We start from the raw sequence: 16,914 nt of genomic DNA, 5'->3' as shown, positions 1-16,914 counted from the left end.
TTTTTTTGGAAGTAGCTAGAGATGCACTGAGTGTCTCTTCACGCACAGTGACTTGTTGTGAGCCCAATCCTAGCACCTACTGAAAACAAACTAGTAATTAAAAAAAAAACCAAGGTTGCAGGAAGTTCTCTGAATATTCCACACAGTCCTGTATTTTCAATAGGCTTCTGAATACGTTGTCATGCAGGGAGACCCACACCAGTCTTGAGAAATCTTCTCTACAAATGAACGCTATGCTGATAAGTCTCTACTTGTTGGGTGGTTGTTTCTGTTTTAAATATATAAAGAAATCTTTATAAGATATTCTTTTCCTTTTGTAGCTCTTATTGTATGTAAAAATGTTCCACTCCTTCCCAAGGACTGGGGTTTCCATAGCCAGCATTACAAATAAATAATTTATTACAACTGTTTGTCGCCTTCTTTCTTCAGCCGACTGAAAGAGAAAGAAAACTCATTTTAACAAACCAAGGAGGTGTCATGACACTTCAGTGACAGCATGCCTTCCTGCCAACCTCACCTGGGCGCCCTGAAGGGAACAGAGGCTGCAGGATGGGCTTCTGAGCTCTCAGCACTAAATGAGGACCGCTGTAACAGCAGCGATAACAGCGGCTGCTGTGGGAGGAAGCGATGACCTTTCGCTCCTTACAAGTGTGTGAGATCACTCGTGCCAGCTCATCAAGCTCCAGCTTGATCTGCAGTTGCAAGTGAAATGTCACTCAGCTCCAGGCAGAGCGGCTGCCCTCGTGGCATAAGGCCAGCGGGTGATTTTGGAGAGCAGCAGCAAGTACAGAAGCATCAGAGTGAAGCGGTGAGAGGCAGGTCTTTAATATGCTGCTTCCTACACAGCCCTGCTACCTGCCGACACGTGGAATGACCTTTGCTAGGTGCTGAAGGCTTCCTCTTCTTAGCTGACATCTCACTCAGTCGCCATTGCCCAAGAGGAAATAAGGTGCTGTGAGACAAGGCAGGCTGAGAAGAGAACCACTCCACTACCTGCACTTGTACAGCACTGTGGGGAGTAGTGGGCACTCTCCAATGTCAATTCAGGGTTCACATTCCTCACACACTCCATCTCCTTTTCCCTTCAGTCATTTCTTAAGATTCACTGATTTACGGAACTCCTTGTCGCTGCTTGTTCATAAAGCTCTCACCCACCTTCCTCCTCCACTGCTCTCAAGGAAGACAAAGCAATGCAGAAGCAGCAATCGTAACAAGAATCACACTGAAAAGCCCAGATGGAGGTGACTCAATTCACTCAAGCCTCGTGCCAGCAATGCGGGCCCAGCTTTCAACCTGCCCTATCATCAAGGCCCTAATTAGGTCTAAGGGCCCTAATTAGGTTTAAGGCCAGCTTCACCAACCTCTCTAAGTGCATCAGGCCAATATCTCAGCACGCAAGAAGAAGGCATTCGTTCACAAGAAAAAACAGATGGAACACAGACAAAGATGAAGGAAACCTTAAGTTTCCACAAGCCCCCGTGGCACCTCTCACCTGTAATAATCTTCCTGACTTGGTAGATGACCACCATGCATGTGAGGATGCCCGTGCAACCATTGCTGCTCCATTGCCAGTCTCTGCAGCTCTGCTGACTGTGCATGCATGGCCTGCAGCTGGTGGGCTGCGGACATCGGAGGTGGAATGGCACCAGGCAGATCCCGAGGGTAAGGGGTACCTACAACACAGAGTTGTGCATTTGTACACTCTTTTGCTATGAGGTCTGCAGAGCTGCCTCACAAAGCCCTTTTTTTTTTTTTTTTCTTTTTTTTCTTTTTTAACCTCCCCTAAAACGGAGACAGCAAACAAAACAAGGCAAATAAAAACCCACTTCAGTTGTAAGTGAAGTTACAGCTCAACCCCGCTGCCACACCTCCCAGGAAACGCTCGGAGCCAGAAGAAAAGCTGACAGCTCAGATCAAAGGGCAGCCTCCAACAAGGACCATAAAATGCTCTCACCAAAGACTGGATGTCGGAGCATTTCATGCTCATGAGGTGGCTGTCCTAGCAATGGGTTGGGGATGGTCCCAGGTGGGTAGGGGAAACGTGCCAAATGGGGTCCAGCTGCTAACGGATCCACCAGCGGGTGAACAGGTCCTGCTGAACCTTTAGAAGAAGGAAAGAAAGAAAGCAATCAACTGCTTGGGGAAGCATCACTCACTGCTGGGAGATCAAAAGCCCTGTTACCACTTGAGCTGGATCGGCATTTGGCCTAATTGGCGTGTAATTACCGGGAGCTCAGCTCCATCCAATTTGAAACCCACTTTTCTATCCTGAAGTGTTTGAAGTGACATCTGCTTGCCAAACAGTCTTAATTGTTAAAGCAACAACTCGAGGCTTTCAATTTCTACAAGAACAAGAAATCCACCAAGCGACAAAAAATAAAGTAACAAAACCACCCAAGTTCTCCTTCCATCATCCCCACGTGCACTGCAGCACAGCTTGCTTGCTGACCAGCCCTGCTCAGACCAGGGCAGGTGAACTGAGAAAGTGAAACCTGTTCAATCCTGAAATCTTAAAAAAAATACATCTGCTCTTACCTTTATTTGGTATTGCAATTTCTCTCCCCTGTATATATACATAGATACATACTTAAATTGCTTATATAATTAGCTTTCCCCCAGTTCAGAGTGCACTGGTATTTAGCACACACCTTAAGCTGCCTGTCTCTGAACACAATAAACCTGTTCTTCAGTCCCTACTTCTCAGCCACTTGTTCCACTTTCCACTGCACTGCTCCAGAACAAAGAACAGGACAGTACCCAGACTTACCTGCACAGAGCTTGAACGACTTACCTGTCAACAGCACCCCTGCACAGACAGCATCTATGACAAATTTCTTCCGCTACCAAGGGGCTACCAAAAACCTGCCTGAAACTGAGCCAGCCCATAATTTGTGCATTCTCAAGCAATGTTCACAGCTTTAGAAATGCTGACCCTCAGTGCTATCATCTCCTACCTGAAACACTCTCACCGCTTAATCTCACAAGAGACTGCTGATTTCTTGCTACACAAATTGGCTTCTGCAACAGCATTCAAATTCTTCCCCTACTCAAAAAGAAGGGAAGGAAGCCGTGTTTAATGCATATGCTCCAAGGCAAAGTATGCTATATTTGCTTGCACAAACAGTACATTTGTTCCCAGAAGCACCAGGAGCTGCACTGTCAGTACTTGGACTTCTCTCATTTTCCTTTCTTGGCTGCTCCTGCACCTGGTGCCCTGCTTGCAATGTTCTCTCTGCTCTACTACCAGAAAAATTCTGCTTAGCGCCAGACTCTCGACACCTCAGAGGAGCAACTGTGTAGCTTACTTTAGAAATGAACAAGGCACCAATTCATTTTGACACTACTGAATACCTTGGGAAAAACTTTTCCATATGTAAGAATACACTGTAACTAGAAAGATGCCAACCCATCAATTCAGATATTTCTTAGGAGAGCTGTGACAGGGAACTTCAGCTCAAGTAAAGCCATGCGGTTGACATGACAAATGGCTGAAGAGATCAAGTTCTCCTTGCTGCTTTCTTAAAAGCCCTTAAATACGTCTCACAGTGACAGTGCAGAGTCTAAATGGTATCACTGGCACAGGCTGCCCAAGGAGGCTGTGGATCCCTGCAGGCATTCAAGGCCAGGCTGGATGTGGCTCTGGGCAGCCTGGGCTGCTGGTTGGTGACCCTGCACACAGCAGGGGGTTGGAACTGGATGAGCACTGTGCTCCTTTTCAGCCCACTCTATAATTCTATGATCACTGTACTGTTACTTAGCATTTACTTCATTTCTGCCCTGCACCCTTTCATTAAAAAATAACGGTTTGCATTTCAGATATCACAATCTTACACTGCCCAAAAGCCACAGTTACATACTGAAAACAAAGGACTCCTAACTCCAGGCTTTCGGGCAGAGGTTCCAAGCAAACTGCTCGGCCAGCTCCCGGGCTCACCTTGATGGAGGGGATCCTGCTGATGTAGGTGTAAATGCGAATGTATGTGCGAATGTTGGTGATGGTGGGGCGTGACGTTGAACATCTGCAGCCGTGCCAACGGGTCGTTTGTCAGCGATGCCATCCGCTCCGCGTGTATCCTCTCAGCTGCCAGTCTGTCAGGGTAGCTCATTTCAGGCCGTAACTGCGGGCCTGCCAGCGCGAGTCTCTCTCTTTCGAGCGGGTTCAAACCCGGGTGGAAGGAAGCAAACGGGTGAGGTCCTGCCGTTGGGGGAATAGTCAGTGCACCGTGCCTGGCAAAATGCTCCATGGGGTTGGTGGCCGGGTGCAGCGCATCGAGCTCCGGGGGCTTCACCTCGAAGCCAGGTTTCATCCTCTCTCTCAGCTCCCTCTCCCGGATTTCTCGCTCCCGGATCTCCCTCTCCCGCAGCTCTCGTTCCCGGATGGTGGGATCCACGTTGTAGAGGCCGGGCATGTGGTAGGCCAGGAGCGGGTCGGTGGGGTTGAGGGGGACGAAGAAGGGATGGTTACGGTTTGTCGGAGACATGACGTGAGGACGGGCGTATTCGCTCAGCGTTCGTAGAGCAGGTGTGTCCGGGCCAATGTAAGGAGGGACGGCGGCGATGGTCGTCGGTGGGGGTTCAAACGAAGGCCTCATGTGTGCTGGCCCACTGAGCTGCGACTCTCCGAGGCGGCCTTCGTGGGAGGAGCTGGATACCTTCTGCTGCACAAACGGGGGAAGAGATGTTTAAGTTCAACTCGTTTGGCTTACCCACGCTGGCATCCATTTCCCTCCTTGTGCTGCATAACGCACCAACAACCTCCCCGTGCTATGGGCCCAAAGGTCATCGTTCCTTTCCAACAGGCCACCAAAACGAAAAACAAACAATTAACTGCGCTGATTTTCTATAGTGAGACCGGAGTTTGGGAATTCCCATCACAAAAAATAAAGCTGCGTGTCTTTAATCAAGGTGCCTTCAGATTTAAAGCCTTCATATTCCTTTTTCAGCAACGATTTTGTGCCTGCACTGCAAAGGTGGTGGAAGTTACGCAAATAATTCATCGTATCTACACCTACAGAGTGTTTTTCATATCTGAGCTTCTATTGCAAGTAATGTAAACACCTGGCCCAGTTATCCCCAGCTGCACTGGCTTCCCACACACAATTATAGGCTGGGAATAGAAACCCTCCACTTCCTTTAGAGAAGAAAGTGACAGGCAGGCTGGGAATGCCCAGAGCGGGTTGGCATTCACTTAACGCACAGCTCCCATATTCACAGATACCTGGTTGCACGTGTATTTAGGCACACTATCCATGTCAACCCTCCTAAGCAGCTTTTAGCTACAAATAAACCTACCGCAGCTCTTTCTGCTTCTCTCTCACGCTCACGTTCTCTCTCTCTTTCCTTCTCTTTTTCTTTCTCTCTCTCCCTCTCTTCTCTGGCTTTCTGCTCCGCCTCCCTTTTGGCCTTTTCAATGGCCTCTTCTCTCTTCTTGGCCAGTTTGGATCCTGCCAGAGGCATGAAGTACAAATCTGCTCTTGAGCACGAATTGTAGCCACGGTCCAGGTGCTTATAAAACCTGAGGGAAACAAAACAGAAAGAGGTCAGCTCTGGGAAGGTAGAAGTCTGAAGTTTAAGAGCTGTATGTCAAGGAGGAAAAGTTATCAGTGCACACTTACAACAGCACTACCTGCTTCCCTGAAAAGGAACGAAAGGAATTAACTGTGCCAGGAGACAACACAGACAAGCAAAGTGCAATGCTCCTCTCACAAGTACAACCTCTAATACCCTGCCTGAAGAAGCACCTTTACAGAGAAAAACAGCAAAGCCCTGATTAAAACAAGGGCTGACAAGATGCACGTGTGAAACACATTCACATCTCACTGAAGCTGATTTCTCACACGCATTCAGAAGCCTTCTTCCACAGCGTAAGGAGGCAAAGTTTCAGTTGACTTCAATAAAAACTGACCCGACAACATAAGGACAATTATGAGAGAAAGGAGAACTCCACCATGCAACACTCTCACTTCAGCTCAGCAAGCCTTCCTGCAAGAACCAGGCACGGGAAGCAGGAAGATTCACTTATCTCCCTCAGCTATCCTTGGGAAGGGTGAAAGGGAACAGAGTCACTGCTTAATGCATCAGCAGAGGAAAGTCCTTAACAAAATCTTTTCTTGACAAAAAGGAAAGCGATTCCACTGCAACAAGCAAGTGAGATGCAAGCTTTTGGGTTCTGCTAAAGAAGTGCAGCTGCTGCCAACCTCCATACCTGGCGGACTGGCTGGCATGACTCGGTGTATCCACCACCGTTGGTTCTGGCGATGGACTCCGGGGTGGAGGCGGAGGGCTTTCTGGTTCCTCAGCCTCATCGGGAACCTCCTCTTTGATCTGGACAGGTGGCAGCGTGCAGGACGTCACCACCGGCACGCTCCCACTAGAAGCTGCTGACGTGGAGATGGAGGTCTGAAGCGGGATGCCGGGCACGGCAGGCGGCGTGGAAGTGGAAGGGCACGAAGGAGAGGTGATGGACGGTGGAGCTCCAGGGACAAAAGGATGCTGAGAAAAGGGGGGCTGCGAGGATACCTGGTGGAGTCCGGATGGGGGATGAGCGGCGGATGGAGGAAGGCTCTGACTCTGGGTCAGGACGGGAGGCTGGGCTTGCGAGGACTGCAGCGGCTGGCTCTGGGGCATCAGCTGCAGGGGAGGAGGGTGCGCGGATGGAGGGTGGTGAGTGGAGAGGGAGCTCAGGGGTTTTAGAGCTGGTGGCGGAGGCAGGTTGGAGTTCATCGAGAACGGAGAAGGGCCGGAGAGATGAGGAGGGTGCTTGTGGGATGGAGGGGTGGGAAGCTGCGGGATGGGGGTGGTGGGGGGAGGCTTGATGTGAGGCATGGCCATGGGGGCGGGGGGCAGCGGCTGCTCCCGCGGAGGCTGGGCCTGCTGCAGCGGGGCTGCGGCTGGCAGGGAGGGCTGAGACACCTGCAGTGCAGAGTGGGAGTGAGACGGCGCTTGTGTCTGAAGGGGAACCTGAGACTGAGGAGACTGCGTGGGGAGCGAGAACGGCTGGGGGGGTACGGGATGAGGCAGCAGGGGCTGCGCCTGCAGGCTGTGCGGGGCGGGCTGGGGCTGAGCGTGCAGCGGAGGCTGCGAGTGGGGCTGCGACGAGGCTGGGGCCGGCTGGCTCTGCGATGCGTTCAGAGGCTGCAGGGGCGGGTGAGGCGATGGCAGTCTCTGCGGGTGCAATGCAGGGGCTTGCTGGATGTGGGAATGAGAAGGAGGCGGCGCAGTGGCCTGGGGCTGGCTGGGGGCCTGGGATGCTGGTGGTGAAACCTGCGGAGGAGCCGCGGAAGCACTCGAGGCTGCAGGCAGCGGGGCTGGCAGCTGAGCTGGGATGGGGGGCATGGCAGGAGGAGCCTGGCTGGAGCTGCTGGCTGCCTGCAGCACTTGGGGCTGCGCCTGCAGCACTTGCTGCTGAGCGGATGAATCTGAGTCGCTCTCATTGTCTTGAGGGCTGGGGATGCTGGGTGACGTGCTCCGGTTATCCTGGTCAATGTCCTTGGGGTCGCTGCTCCCTTCGTCGTTGACGCTGCGGCTGTCAGAGCTCTCACCTTCACCCTCACCTTCCGAGGGAGAGTTTGGCCTGCTGATCTCCTGCAGGAGAAGGGGAGAGCAACCAGTGTGTGTGAGGAACTGCATGCAGCGTGCCACAGAGAATCACCATGCACGTGTGCTGGAGCGCAAGTAACAACCTCTGAATCTCATGGGGCAAAGCAGCACAGGTGGTGCCACTGCAGCACACCCAGTTCCAGACCCCCAGAACCAGAGATGGACACATGGGGAGAACCCAACGAAGGGCCCTGAGGCCGAGTGCAGGGCTGGAGCAGATGCAAGGAGAGCTGGGGCTGCCCAGCCTGGAGAAGAGAAGGCTCAGCCCAGATACCATTAGATTACGACAACTGCAGTGTTGTTCTAACTTGTCAAAGAAAAGGGAAAGCCAAATTTCAATTAAAAAAAAAAAACAAACTGAGGTGTGTGTGTGGGGAAATAAACTGAGTATGTTCCTCCTATATTGCTTAATTATAAAACAAACAGACTCCTGAACTTACCCTACGTTGTTCCACTGCTTTCCAACAGATGGAACACATTATAACATGGGTTGCTTTCTAGCCACAGATTAAGTTAAAATTTGCTGTGGCCTAAATTGGTTTTGTGTTTTGGGTTTGTTAGTGGATCTGTGCTCCCTCCCACACTCAAACTGTTTCCAAAAATGAAAATAATTCTCTGTAGGACTCACTTGAGTTTTGGATTTTTTGGCACTGGACCTTTCGGGCTCCTCTGTGTCAGACGCTGCCTTCTCCCGCTGCCTCTTGGAGTTCTTCAGAGGAGAAGAAACCTCTTCTTTTATTTTCTGCCACAAATGAAGCAGAAGAGGACAGTTACCAGTGATGTAAACACAGAAGTAAACAAAATGCAAGTCAGTGCTATCATGTTGAACACAAATGAACAAGAAGGGTTCCTACGGAGCAGGAGAACTTATCAGAAGTTGAGATCTCCAGAATTTAACACCAAGCCAAGTCAGCATTTGCTCAACTTCTTATTTTTTCCTCTCTTACAGAAAGGGCATGGATGGAGCACTCCTGCTAAGAGCCTGAAATAATACATACTTCTTTTTAATTTGCTGCTTTTCAATTTACAGTGCTTAATGCAAGCTTCCTTGTTCATCTGCCTTTGTTTTGTCAGTGCTCTCTTGGAAAAGCACTCAGTGAAACAGACTGAAGCGTCAGCTAGCTCTGAACATCAAGCAAACTGCTTGCAAAACAGTAATGGAAGTAGTCTCAATTATTACACATTCATATTCCTTTATAAATAAAGATTAAGTACTGCTTAAGAAACCAAAACTGTCTACTTGTCTCGGATGTAGCATTTCTGATAGGTATTACTTCCGTGAGCCTAACGCTTGCATTTGCATCCGAAAATGAAGGATTAGTTTATCACAAGAGCAGTAAGGTTATGTGGGGATACTTTAATGGCTCTTATCACATCTGTATGCACGGGAATAAAGCATCACTGAGATGCATCATTAAATGTTTTGCACAGCTACACACGTAGGGATTTCTGTGTCACTGACACATCCCCCGGCCCCCTCGAATCTGCACCTTATCAAGCTGATGGAAGAGGCCTCAGGGGCCCAGTTCTGACACAAAAAGAAAGATGGGGAGATTTTACCTTGGTGGACTTCTTCACTGAATCTGCTTTGCTGTCATTGCTGGAGGTGCTGGCAGCACTGGGAGAGTTGCGGCCGCTGGAACGGATGTCTTCGTTAATGGGTGAGGCTCTACCATCAGGGCTGGCTGGCTGCTTTTTACGACCACTACGTAGTGTAGACATCTAGTTGTGTAACAGACATAAAAGTTTATCGAGTCAGCATTTGCTCAGCTGATTTTTTCCTGCCTTACAAAAAGGGCACGGACAGAGCGTTCCTGCTAAGAGCTCCAAAGAAGAAATAAACAAGAATACTTAATTGTTTTTTTTTATTTATAATTCTTCCTTGAAAGTTCATCTCAGCTTAAAAGCGAGGCAAATTACTTTCTGTGCCTACACCAAGACACTGAGTGTGGTGTACCTTGAGTACTGTCTGCTAGAAATGAGAACATGATGCTCCCTCAGCTGCTATTGTCCACGTGCTGAATTTACTCCATAAAACATGCATACATGTTTTTAAGTGTGCATACACACACACAGGGGGTGAGGGGGTGGAGACCCACAGTTCCATTAAGAAAAATTATATATGTGTATGCATATATATATGTCTGTGGGCATGCAAAACAATCGAGCCCAACTGCTGAAACCACCTACAGTTTCACAGTGCTGCTGCTACGCCATAAGGAACCACAGCAGAGTAGGTTCTAGTAATTACTGCTGCTTCCCTCCCAGTGCAGTATTCTTTTGGATGAGAGGCAAACAGGTGGGACAGAGGAATTCAGTCTCATTTTAGACCACTTAAACAACACCTTCCTTTTACAGAACAAGCAGAAATGTCAAGGAAATGTAAAGGAACAGTGTGAAGCCTACCGAGCCACGACTCCTCCTTGTCCTCATGCTATGCTTTCCACTAAGTCCATCATCTTCCTCTTTGACAGGCTTAAACATAAAGGGTGGAGGGTCTACGGGCTTCTCAATGGGTGGCAGCTCTCCGTACTTCTTGAAGTGAATACGACAATCTGTGCACAGTAAGATGTTTTCTCGACCGCCGTGGTGCCAGTCCTTGGAGGCTTGGGGCAGAAAAAGCAACAGCTTAGAAATATGCAATCTGCTAGATGGTCAGCATAAGTGTATTGCATTATTACATAAAGAAAGCAAAAAAAAAACAACCCCAACCCACCAGGAAATCCACACAACTACGGAAGTATCTGCTTTTCTACTTGCAGCTAACTGTGCAATCTCCACAAACTTTGCCCTGTTCCAAGCTTCATCTGCCTTCGGGTGCACAGCTTCTTCAATGTTCAATTTAAAAAACATTTGTTTACTTCAGCAACTTGAGCTCTGAAAATAACAAAGGAAGAAATCTCATCTGCTCTACCTGGGAAGTGACAGGCAGCTATTATTCTCCAAAGCTGGGGTTTCTTAAAAGAGAAGTGAACCGTGCACTTCTCACTTCCTTCCCTTACCATGGGGCTCCCACCACGCCACGCACGCACCCAAATGCAAGGCAGCCTCCACATTGGTGCCCTATGAAGAAGTTTTGCATGGGACAGTTGCTGCTCAGTGTTGACTTGTTGGGCACAAACACATTACATCAAGAACTTTGTTTAGATTTGCAGATTTTACTGCATAGATGGTCACCTCCCAGGACTCTCCACTGTCTCAGCAATAGTAATTTGCAGCCATAAGGCATCATCAACTCTGCTCTGAGTGCTGCATGTTTTAGCTGATTCAACCCCACGTTTTCTGAACAGCTGTACACACAAGCACATGCTTGGATGAACCTGTGTAGAAAAGGCAGCAGAGAGGCAGGGAAGCACAGCAAGGATCAGGCACGTACTGGTTGTGAAGCAGTGACGGCAGGCGTAGCCCTTCAGCTCCTGTTCACTGTCCTCACTGTCGAAGTCATCTTCACTGGCCGAGCTCAAGTCCACTGAATATTTAAAGAAAAAGACGAGAAGAGGGAAAGAAAAAACAAAAATTCAGCAGGATTTTCTGTTTCTGCCTACCTGGCTGCAATAACCATCAGCAATGATGGCTCTTGCTTAAATTCTGTGACTTCCAACAACCCCTCTGCCTTGGCTGTCCATCGTATCAGATTCTGCAAACCAAACAAGACATAACTTGCTGAATCTACAGATGAAAAAAAAAAAGCATTCCAGGAATGTACAAAGTGATCCAATTATCCAATTCACAGAACTTTTGGTTTGGTAGATGATATCTTTCCAATTAAGCTGTTGCTCACCACTGTGCTAGCAAGAGAGGCAGTGTTCCTACAGAACAATTTAGGAGAGAAAGGAGCTCTGTGTCCAGAACCTGGTCAAATTTAAAGCAGGATCCTATTAGCTTTGCAGTCCTTAATGCGAGGCTCCTGGAGTTGCAACCTGAAGCAACATTACATCTTAAGAACGTCCCATTTCAAAGAAGCAGAGAACATGGCCCCAGCCACTTTCCTTTGCTGCAAGCAGCATGTAACACATTATCTAACCATGATGCTGAGAGCTAAAAAGCACCACTTAAACCACAGAAGATCTGCAGACACCACAAACTTTACCCTTCCTTGTCTTCTAAAACAACTCTCGACCAAATCCTTCCTTGTTGAGAGCACTGCACTTTTCTAACCACTCACTATGAATTGACAATGTAATGGATTGTAAATTGTCACCAGCAGAAAACCCTGTTGAGGATATCACTCTGACGTGTGGCATCTTTTCTTCACATCTTTAATTAGAGAAGAAACCTCTGATGCAAGAACACTGAATTTCTAAAGGTTCTGGGAGGCTATTTTGTCATACATGCAGGTTACAGAGTGTTACAGCTCTTGCCACTGGCTGCTGGCACCACCACCATTTATTTCTGCCTTAATTCTCACCAGTGTTTAAACCTCAGCTGCACAGCTAACATCAGGCTACAACTCTGTTTCTTTGAGTAAGCTGATTTTCACTCTCATCCTGCAGTCAGATCCACACCAACCCTTTCAGCCACACGAACTCGGATGAGCTGTCTTGGACTGAGCTGTACAGCCAAGATCTGCACTTCTTGTGCACGCAGGAACGGCCATAAATCCCATCAATCTCAGCACAGAGCAGCTAGCAGCCCTTGCTGTCTCACTCCTACTCTCCCCACAATTCTCCCTCCTTCCTTACTTAACATACTCTCTACTACCCCCACATTAATAAGACTGTAAAATCCTGCCTTCCACACAGTGCCTTTCCTTTAAAAGGCACACAAAACGTGCTGTGTTCAGTCCACGGATGCCATCAGCCTCTGACAGAAACGTTCATAAATGCACAACCACATAACTAACCATAACCTCTTACAACACAGCACATCTCGCTGCTTTGGGCAATTATTCTTTCTTTCGACCCTTCTGCTTCAATCAAGGCCAAAGCACTTCTATGATAAATGAAGACACAGGAGCACTGCCTGCAGCACCACGTTGTGATAAAGCAGATGGAATGGTCACCGTGTAAGGATGAAAGGACTTCTCTCCTTTTGCATTTTCTCATTCCCATTACTGTAATAAGCCTGGAGAAAGTGCCACACGAAACCAAGACAATTCAGCACCAGGGCAATGTTTCCATCCTAACACGATGCTTTTAACAACTACACACAGCACTGCTGATCAAAGATGCCTACCACATTCCAGCATAATGGTACAAGAACAGCAGAGGGCAGCTGCCTGAACTCCATTTCCTTGCCATATTCACTCAAAGGTACAGCACCACTATGTTACCGTCTCTGCATGCAACTAAACAAAGACAAATGCATTGCTTTCAGCTTCCACTTACAGAATTCGCTGGAGGGGGGCCTGGAGGGAGTGTTGACCGGAGTGGAAGCAGTTCGAGTTTTAATTCTCCGAAACACAGCCTGCCTTCGATGCCTACGGTGGGCTCGAGAACTTGCTGCTTCAGGGGTTTTCTTCCAATAGTAATAGAAGGTGATTAGTTCTCCCTGCAAATACAGAAGGAATATGTTAGAGGGGCAAGCAATTCTGACTTGTCAGCTTTTCTCCTCCCTCCTGCTCTATCTACGTGCACACGTGTTTTTACAGGAAGCTTCACGATGCGTTTCAGCCAGAGAAAAGAATCCTTTAGATAGAACAGAAAAACCTTCAGTGACTGTCGTTCGCTGTTGGGGGGAAGAAGGGAGGCACAGAAGCAGCCAAGGGCCTTCTGCTGCCCTCCACCTCCCCTGGAACAGAGGGCTGAGGTCTCCAGCCTGGCACTGCAGAGCCCCCAGGAGCCCCTGCTCTGCAGCTGCACAGCGTGGGGCTTTAATCTCCTTTCTCTTACTTTGAAAGCCCATCATTTCCTGGCAGCTTGTCTGCCTCCAAGGGAGAAGGTGCTGCTCCTTTCAAGTTGCAAGAGGAAACGGAGGAACTCTGAGCAACCCCTTGGAAACTGGCATCAGCACCAACGCACCTGGGCTGCCCACAGAGAGGGCTGATCTGCACTGTGTGCAACCAGACCCCATAACCCCAGCCTGCTCTCAGTGGGGCACATCACTCAATCTGAGGCTAATAAAGACACACCCTTAATCCAACCTCTCCCAAGGGCCTCAAACAAGCAATTACAGCCGCAACTAACATCTGCACCGCCGAAACACTTGTAAGACAAAAGGAGATGTTGTTCTAGACATTAACCGCTGACATCTGAGACACTTGAAGGGCTTTATCCGCGCCTCATTCGAAAATAGAAACGCCAAGAAAAGAGCACAACCACGACTCTGGCTACTGACAGAGGCAGCTGAGATGTGTTTCTGGAGGAACACAGAGCCCTGCTGCTCTGGCAGTGCCATTCCGCCTTCTGAGCAGCACGCTCCATGTCTGCCCAATGCTGCTTGCTGGGCACCAAGGGCACCAGTGGCACCAGGAGGCACACAGGGCTCTGCAGAGAAGCGTGGGCAATGCTGCTCTACACAAAGCCTCTTACAAACGATGCCTATAAATTCATTGAGAGCAAACCTCAGGTGCCAGCACCAAGGAACAAGTCGGTAAATCGTCCGTCTGGATGTCGGTGAATTGACGTGTCCTCTGACATATGGCAATGGCAGGGTGGAATCCAATCTGTTTTCCTCCCATCATAAAAGAGGAAACGGGAACCTATTTGAGCTCTATTTACACACGGCGAACCCATCAGGTCCCAGGGGAAGTTTAACAACTCACGCTTGCACTGCATCATAAAAAAAGCTCGTTTAAGGAATGAAGAAATGGTGCGTACTTATGAAAAATACCATTTCTGTGATCACAGCACTTCTCTTTTCCCTGAGACCCTCTCAGAACTGCACTCACAACCGCGCAGATCAAGCTGAAAGCAAAGTTTATTCAACAATGAACTGTGCCACCACTGCAATCCCTTTATCAGCGAGTGACTCAACTTCCCCACAGACAGCAGCAGCAGGCACAGGGGAAGCACAAACAGGAGATGCCTGTGCTGCACGCACACCGCGCCGCAAAAATTCCACGCCAGATCTTATTAGCTGCCTGGCCATCCAATGCTGTATTGTCTACCTGGGGGATTAAAGCAGCCTGGAAGGATTAGAAGCAGCGCGCTGGGGCTGCACGGGTGGCAGCAGCTCAGCACAAAGGGAACCGTCGGGAAAGCCTCGGTTCTATCGACGGGAGGAAAACAGCTCCCAGCTTGGCTGCAAGAGAAGTCAAATGAACTTTAATCAAACATGCAGAGCGTGCGCTGCCGAACCCCGGCGCACATCAATTCAGGGAACAAAAGCTGTTGCAGAAATCAATAGCCTACTGAAACATTAACACAGGCGGGCATTGATCAAAAGGCCCGCTTACAAAAGGCAGCCTTGCAAATTAGCCCATGTTTTTGCTTGCAAGCAAACAGAGAAGCACAAACATGAATGGCCTGCAACAATCATTTTGTTGTGGTGCTCTCAGCTCACCTCACCATGAGGCCCTGCAGCCGCCCATCGCTCTGCAGCTCAGCTTGCACCCATTCCACGAGCTGCCAGCAGCTCACCCTCTTCCTATCTCCTGCCAAGGCCACGCCAATGCCTTCCTGCTTCAGGGACACACAGAAAAAGCCACACTTCATATCCTTCTCCCTGAGTTCCAGGCTTTGAGTTTAAAGGGAAAGGAATGCTGCGGACCCACTGGCCAGGAGGTTCCCAACAGCCTCCATCCTCCCCAGCACCACGCTGCCATCTATCAGCAATAAACCCCTCAGCCTTTCTCTTACAACTCCCACCAGCCTCAGCTCCTGCAGCTCAGCCCACTTGTCCCGGCCACATTGCACAACCCCAGGGCAGCCCTTATTGCTTCCTCCCCGCCTTGAACAAACTGCCAGCAGTGCAGCATGCCCTGCTCTCTCATTTATCACTGCTTTGCAAACGCACAGCACACAGTACAAGCTGTGCCCCGTGTTTGTGTTTAGTCTTGCCTTGGGTACACAAAGGCTCAGCCCTGCTGCAGCACCGCTCCCCGTCGCACAAATGCACCAACTTACCTTCAAGTATCTGTTGTGCTTTAACAGAGTGAGCAAACATCCTAATTGCTCTTTAATTTCCCCAGAGCCTAGCTCTGTCAGGAGAAAAAATATCAGGGGGGCAGCGAGGCTGTAATTAAACAGCAAAGGTAAACAGCAACTCCCCCAAACAGTCCTACCACCAGCCGCAGAGGAGCAGAGGGGAACAGACTGTCCAGCTGTGGTCTGAATGAATTCACATCGGGGTGTCACTGAGCCACTTCAGCTAATGCTGCACCTCTCCCGGACTGAACAGCCCCAGCATCACCACCAGCATCACCACCAGCATCACCACCAGCATCACCACCAGCCCCAGTGCTGCCCACCCGGGCACATGGGCTGCACAACCATAGTGCTCAGCCTGGTCTGCGTGGCTCTGTCAGCTGTGACAAATAGGTTTGCATATGTTCTAATTAAGCAGTGAGTCTCTGCAGCCTGTTCAGGAGCACTGATTAATGCTCGCATCGGAATACTGCATAACCTAAAACATTACTAGAATGTTAAGAGAGGCTTTTAAAACCAAGCAATACCTTACTAATGCTACAAAAACCAAATTAAAAATCACACAGTGCTTTCTAAGGAATACCATGCAGGCCTCAGCGTATTTTGAGGGGCTCAGTATTTATCCAGCAGTTCCTCCAACCACCCATCATCTCCTGAACTGCTGCTCTCTTGCTCCCAACTCTCCCTGCCCTCATCGTGTCTCCCTGTCCTGCAAACAGCAAGGTAAGCTCCCTGGTTTCATTTTGTACCTCCTGGCAAAACCATCTGGCTGAGTGAGAAGCAAAAGAGGTCGGTATGTGAGACACCCAGGCTAAGCCTCTGGGATTTCATGCCAAATTGTCAATGCACCCCCAATACGGGAGCACTCTCAGAGCTCTCTGGGAACCCAGCTGAGGCTCCATCTGTAGTTTCTGGGTTTCATTTTGGTATGGAAAAACCTGCCATCCATCCAATACAGCTTTGTGCTTTCTCAGTGCTTTTGCCAGCTGAGCAATTCTGCCCTGCTCAGCCCTGGCAGACACAGCAAGAGCTTCCACCTCCCCCAAATTACACCTTTACAGAAGCAAAGTGCAACCACAGTGACCCCCCTCAAGCCACAGAACAGCCCACTGGTGACAGCCAGGCTCTAAAATACCTCCAGACATCACCACCAGGTTTACTGGGCTGGGCTCATCCCCCCCAAGGGCTGTTCCCCAGCAGCTCCTCTTCTGCCCTCAATAGGAGCTGCTTTTCTCTTGGGTCAGTACCCCTGTTTCATTCCTATCACTTGGCTGTAGGGTTTTAGCAA

The 16,914-nt window shown here is 49.2% G+C and overlaps 1 protein-coding gene across 1 annotated transcript in view; it reads right to left on the bottom strand.

The window, feature by feature from the left end:
• Window positions 1–399: 399 nt before the first annotated feature.
• RERE (arginine-glutamic acid dipeptide repeats) overlaps window positions 400–16,914 on the bottom strand; it is a gene marked incomplete at both ends in the record, with an annotated part of 115,003 nt that continues 98,488 nt past the window's right edge. The window contains 11 exons of the mRNA XM_079545667.1: window positions 400–433; window positions 1,493–1,673; window positions 1,955–2,101; window positions 3,935–4,655; window positions 5,293–5,515; window positions 6,206–7,584; window positions 8,228–8,341; window positions 9,160–9,321; window positions 10,006–10,205; window positions 10,976–11,068; window positions 12,927–13,089. Coding sequence (XP_079401793.1) covers window positions 400–433; window positions 1,493–1,673; window positions 1,955–2,101; window positions 3,935–4,655; window positions 5,293–5,515; window positions 6,206–7,584; window positions 8,228–8,341; window positions 9,160–9,321; window positions 10,006–10,205; window positions 10,976–11,068; window positions 12,927–13,089 — 3,417 coding nt within the window. The remainder of the gene's footprint in view (window positions 434–1,492; window positions 1,674–1,954; window positions 2,102–3,934; window positions 4,656–5,292; window positions 5,516–6,205; window positions 7,585–8,227; window positions 8,342–9,159; window positions 9,322–10,005; window positions 10,206–10,975; window positions 11,069–12,926; window positions 13,090–16,914) is intronic.

This window comes from Tetrao urogallus, assembly GCF_951394365.1.
Source record: "Tetrao urogallus genome assembly, chromosome: 21".
Classification (NCBI taxonomy): domain Eukaryota; kingdom Metazoa; phylum Chordata; class Aves; order Galliformes; family Phasianidae; genus Tetrao; species Tetrao urogallus.
This window is presented reverse-complemented; position numbering and strand designations above follow the sequence as displayed.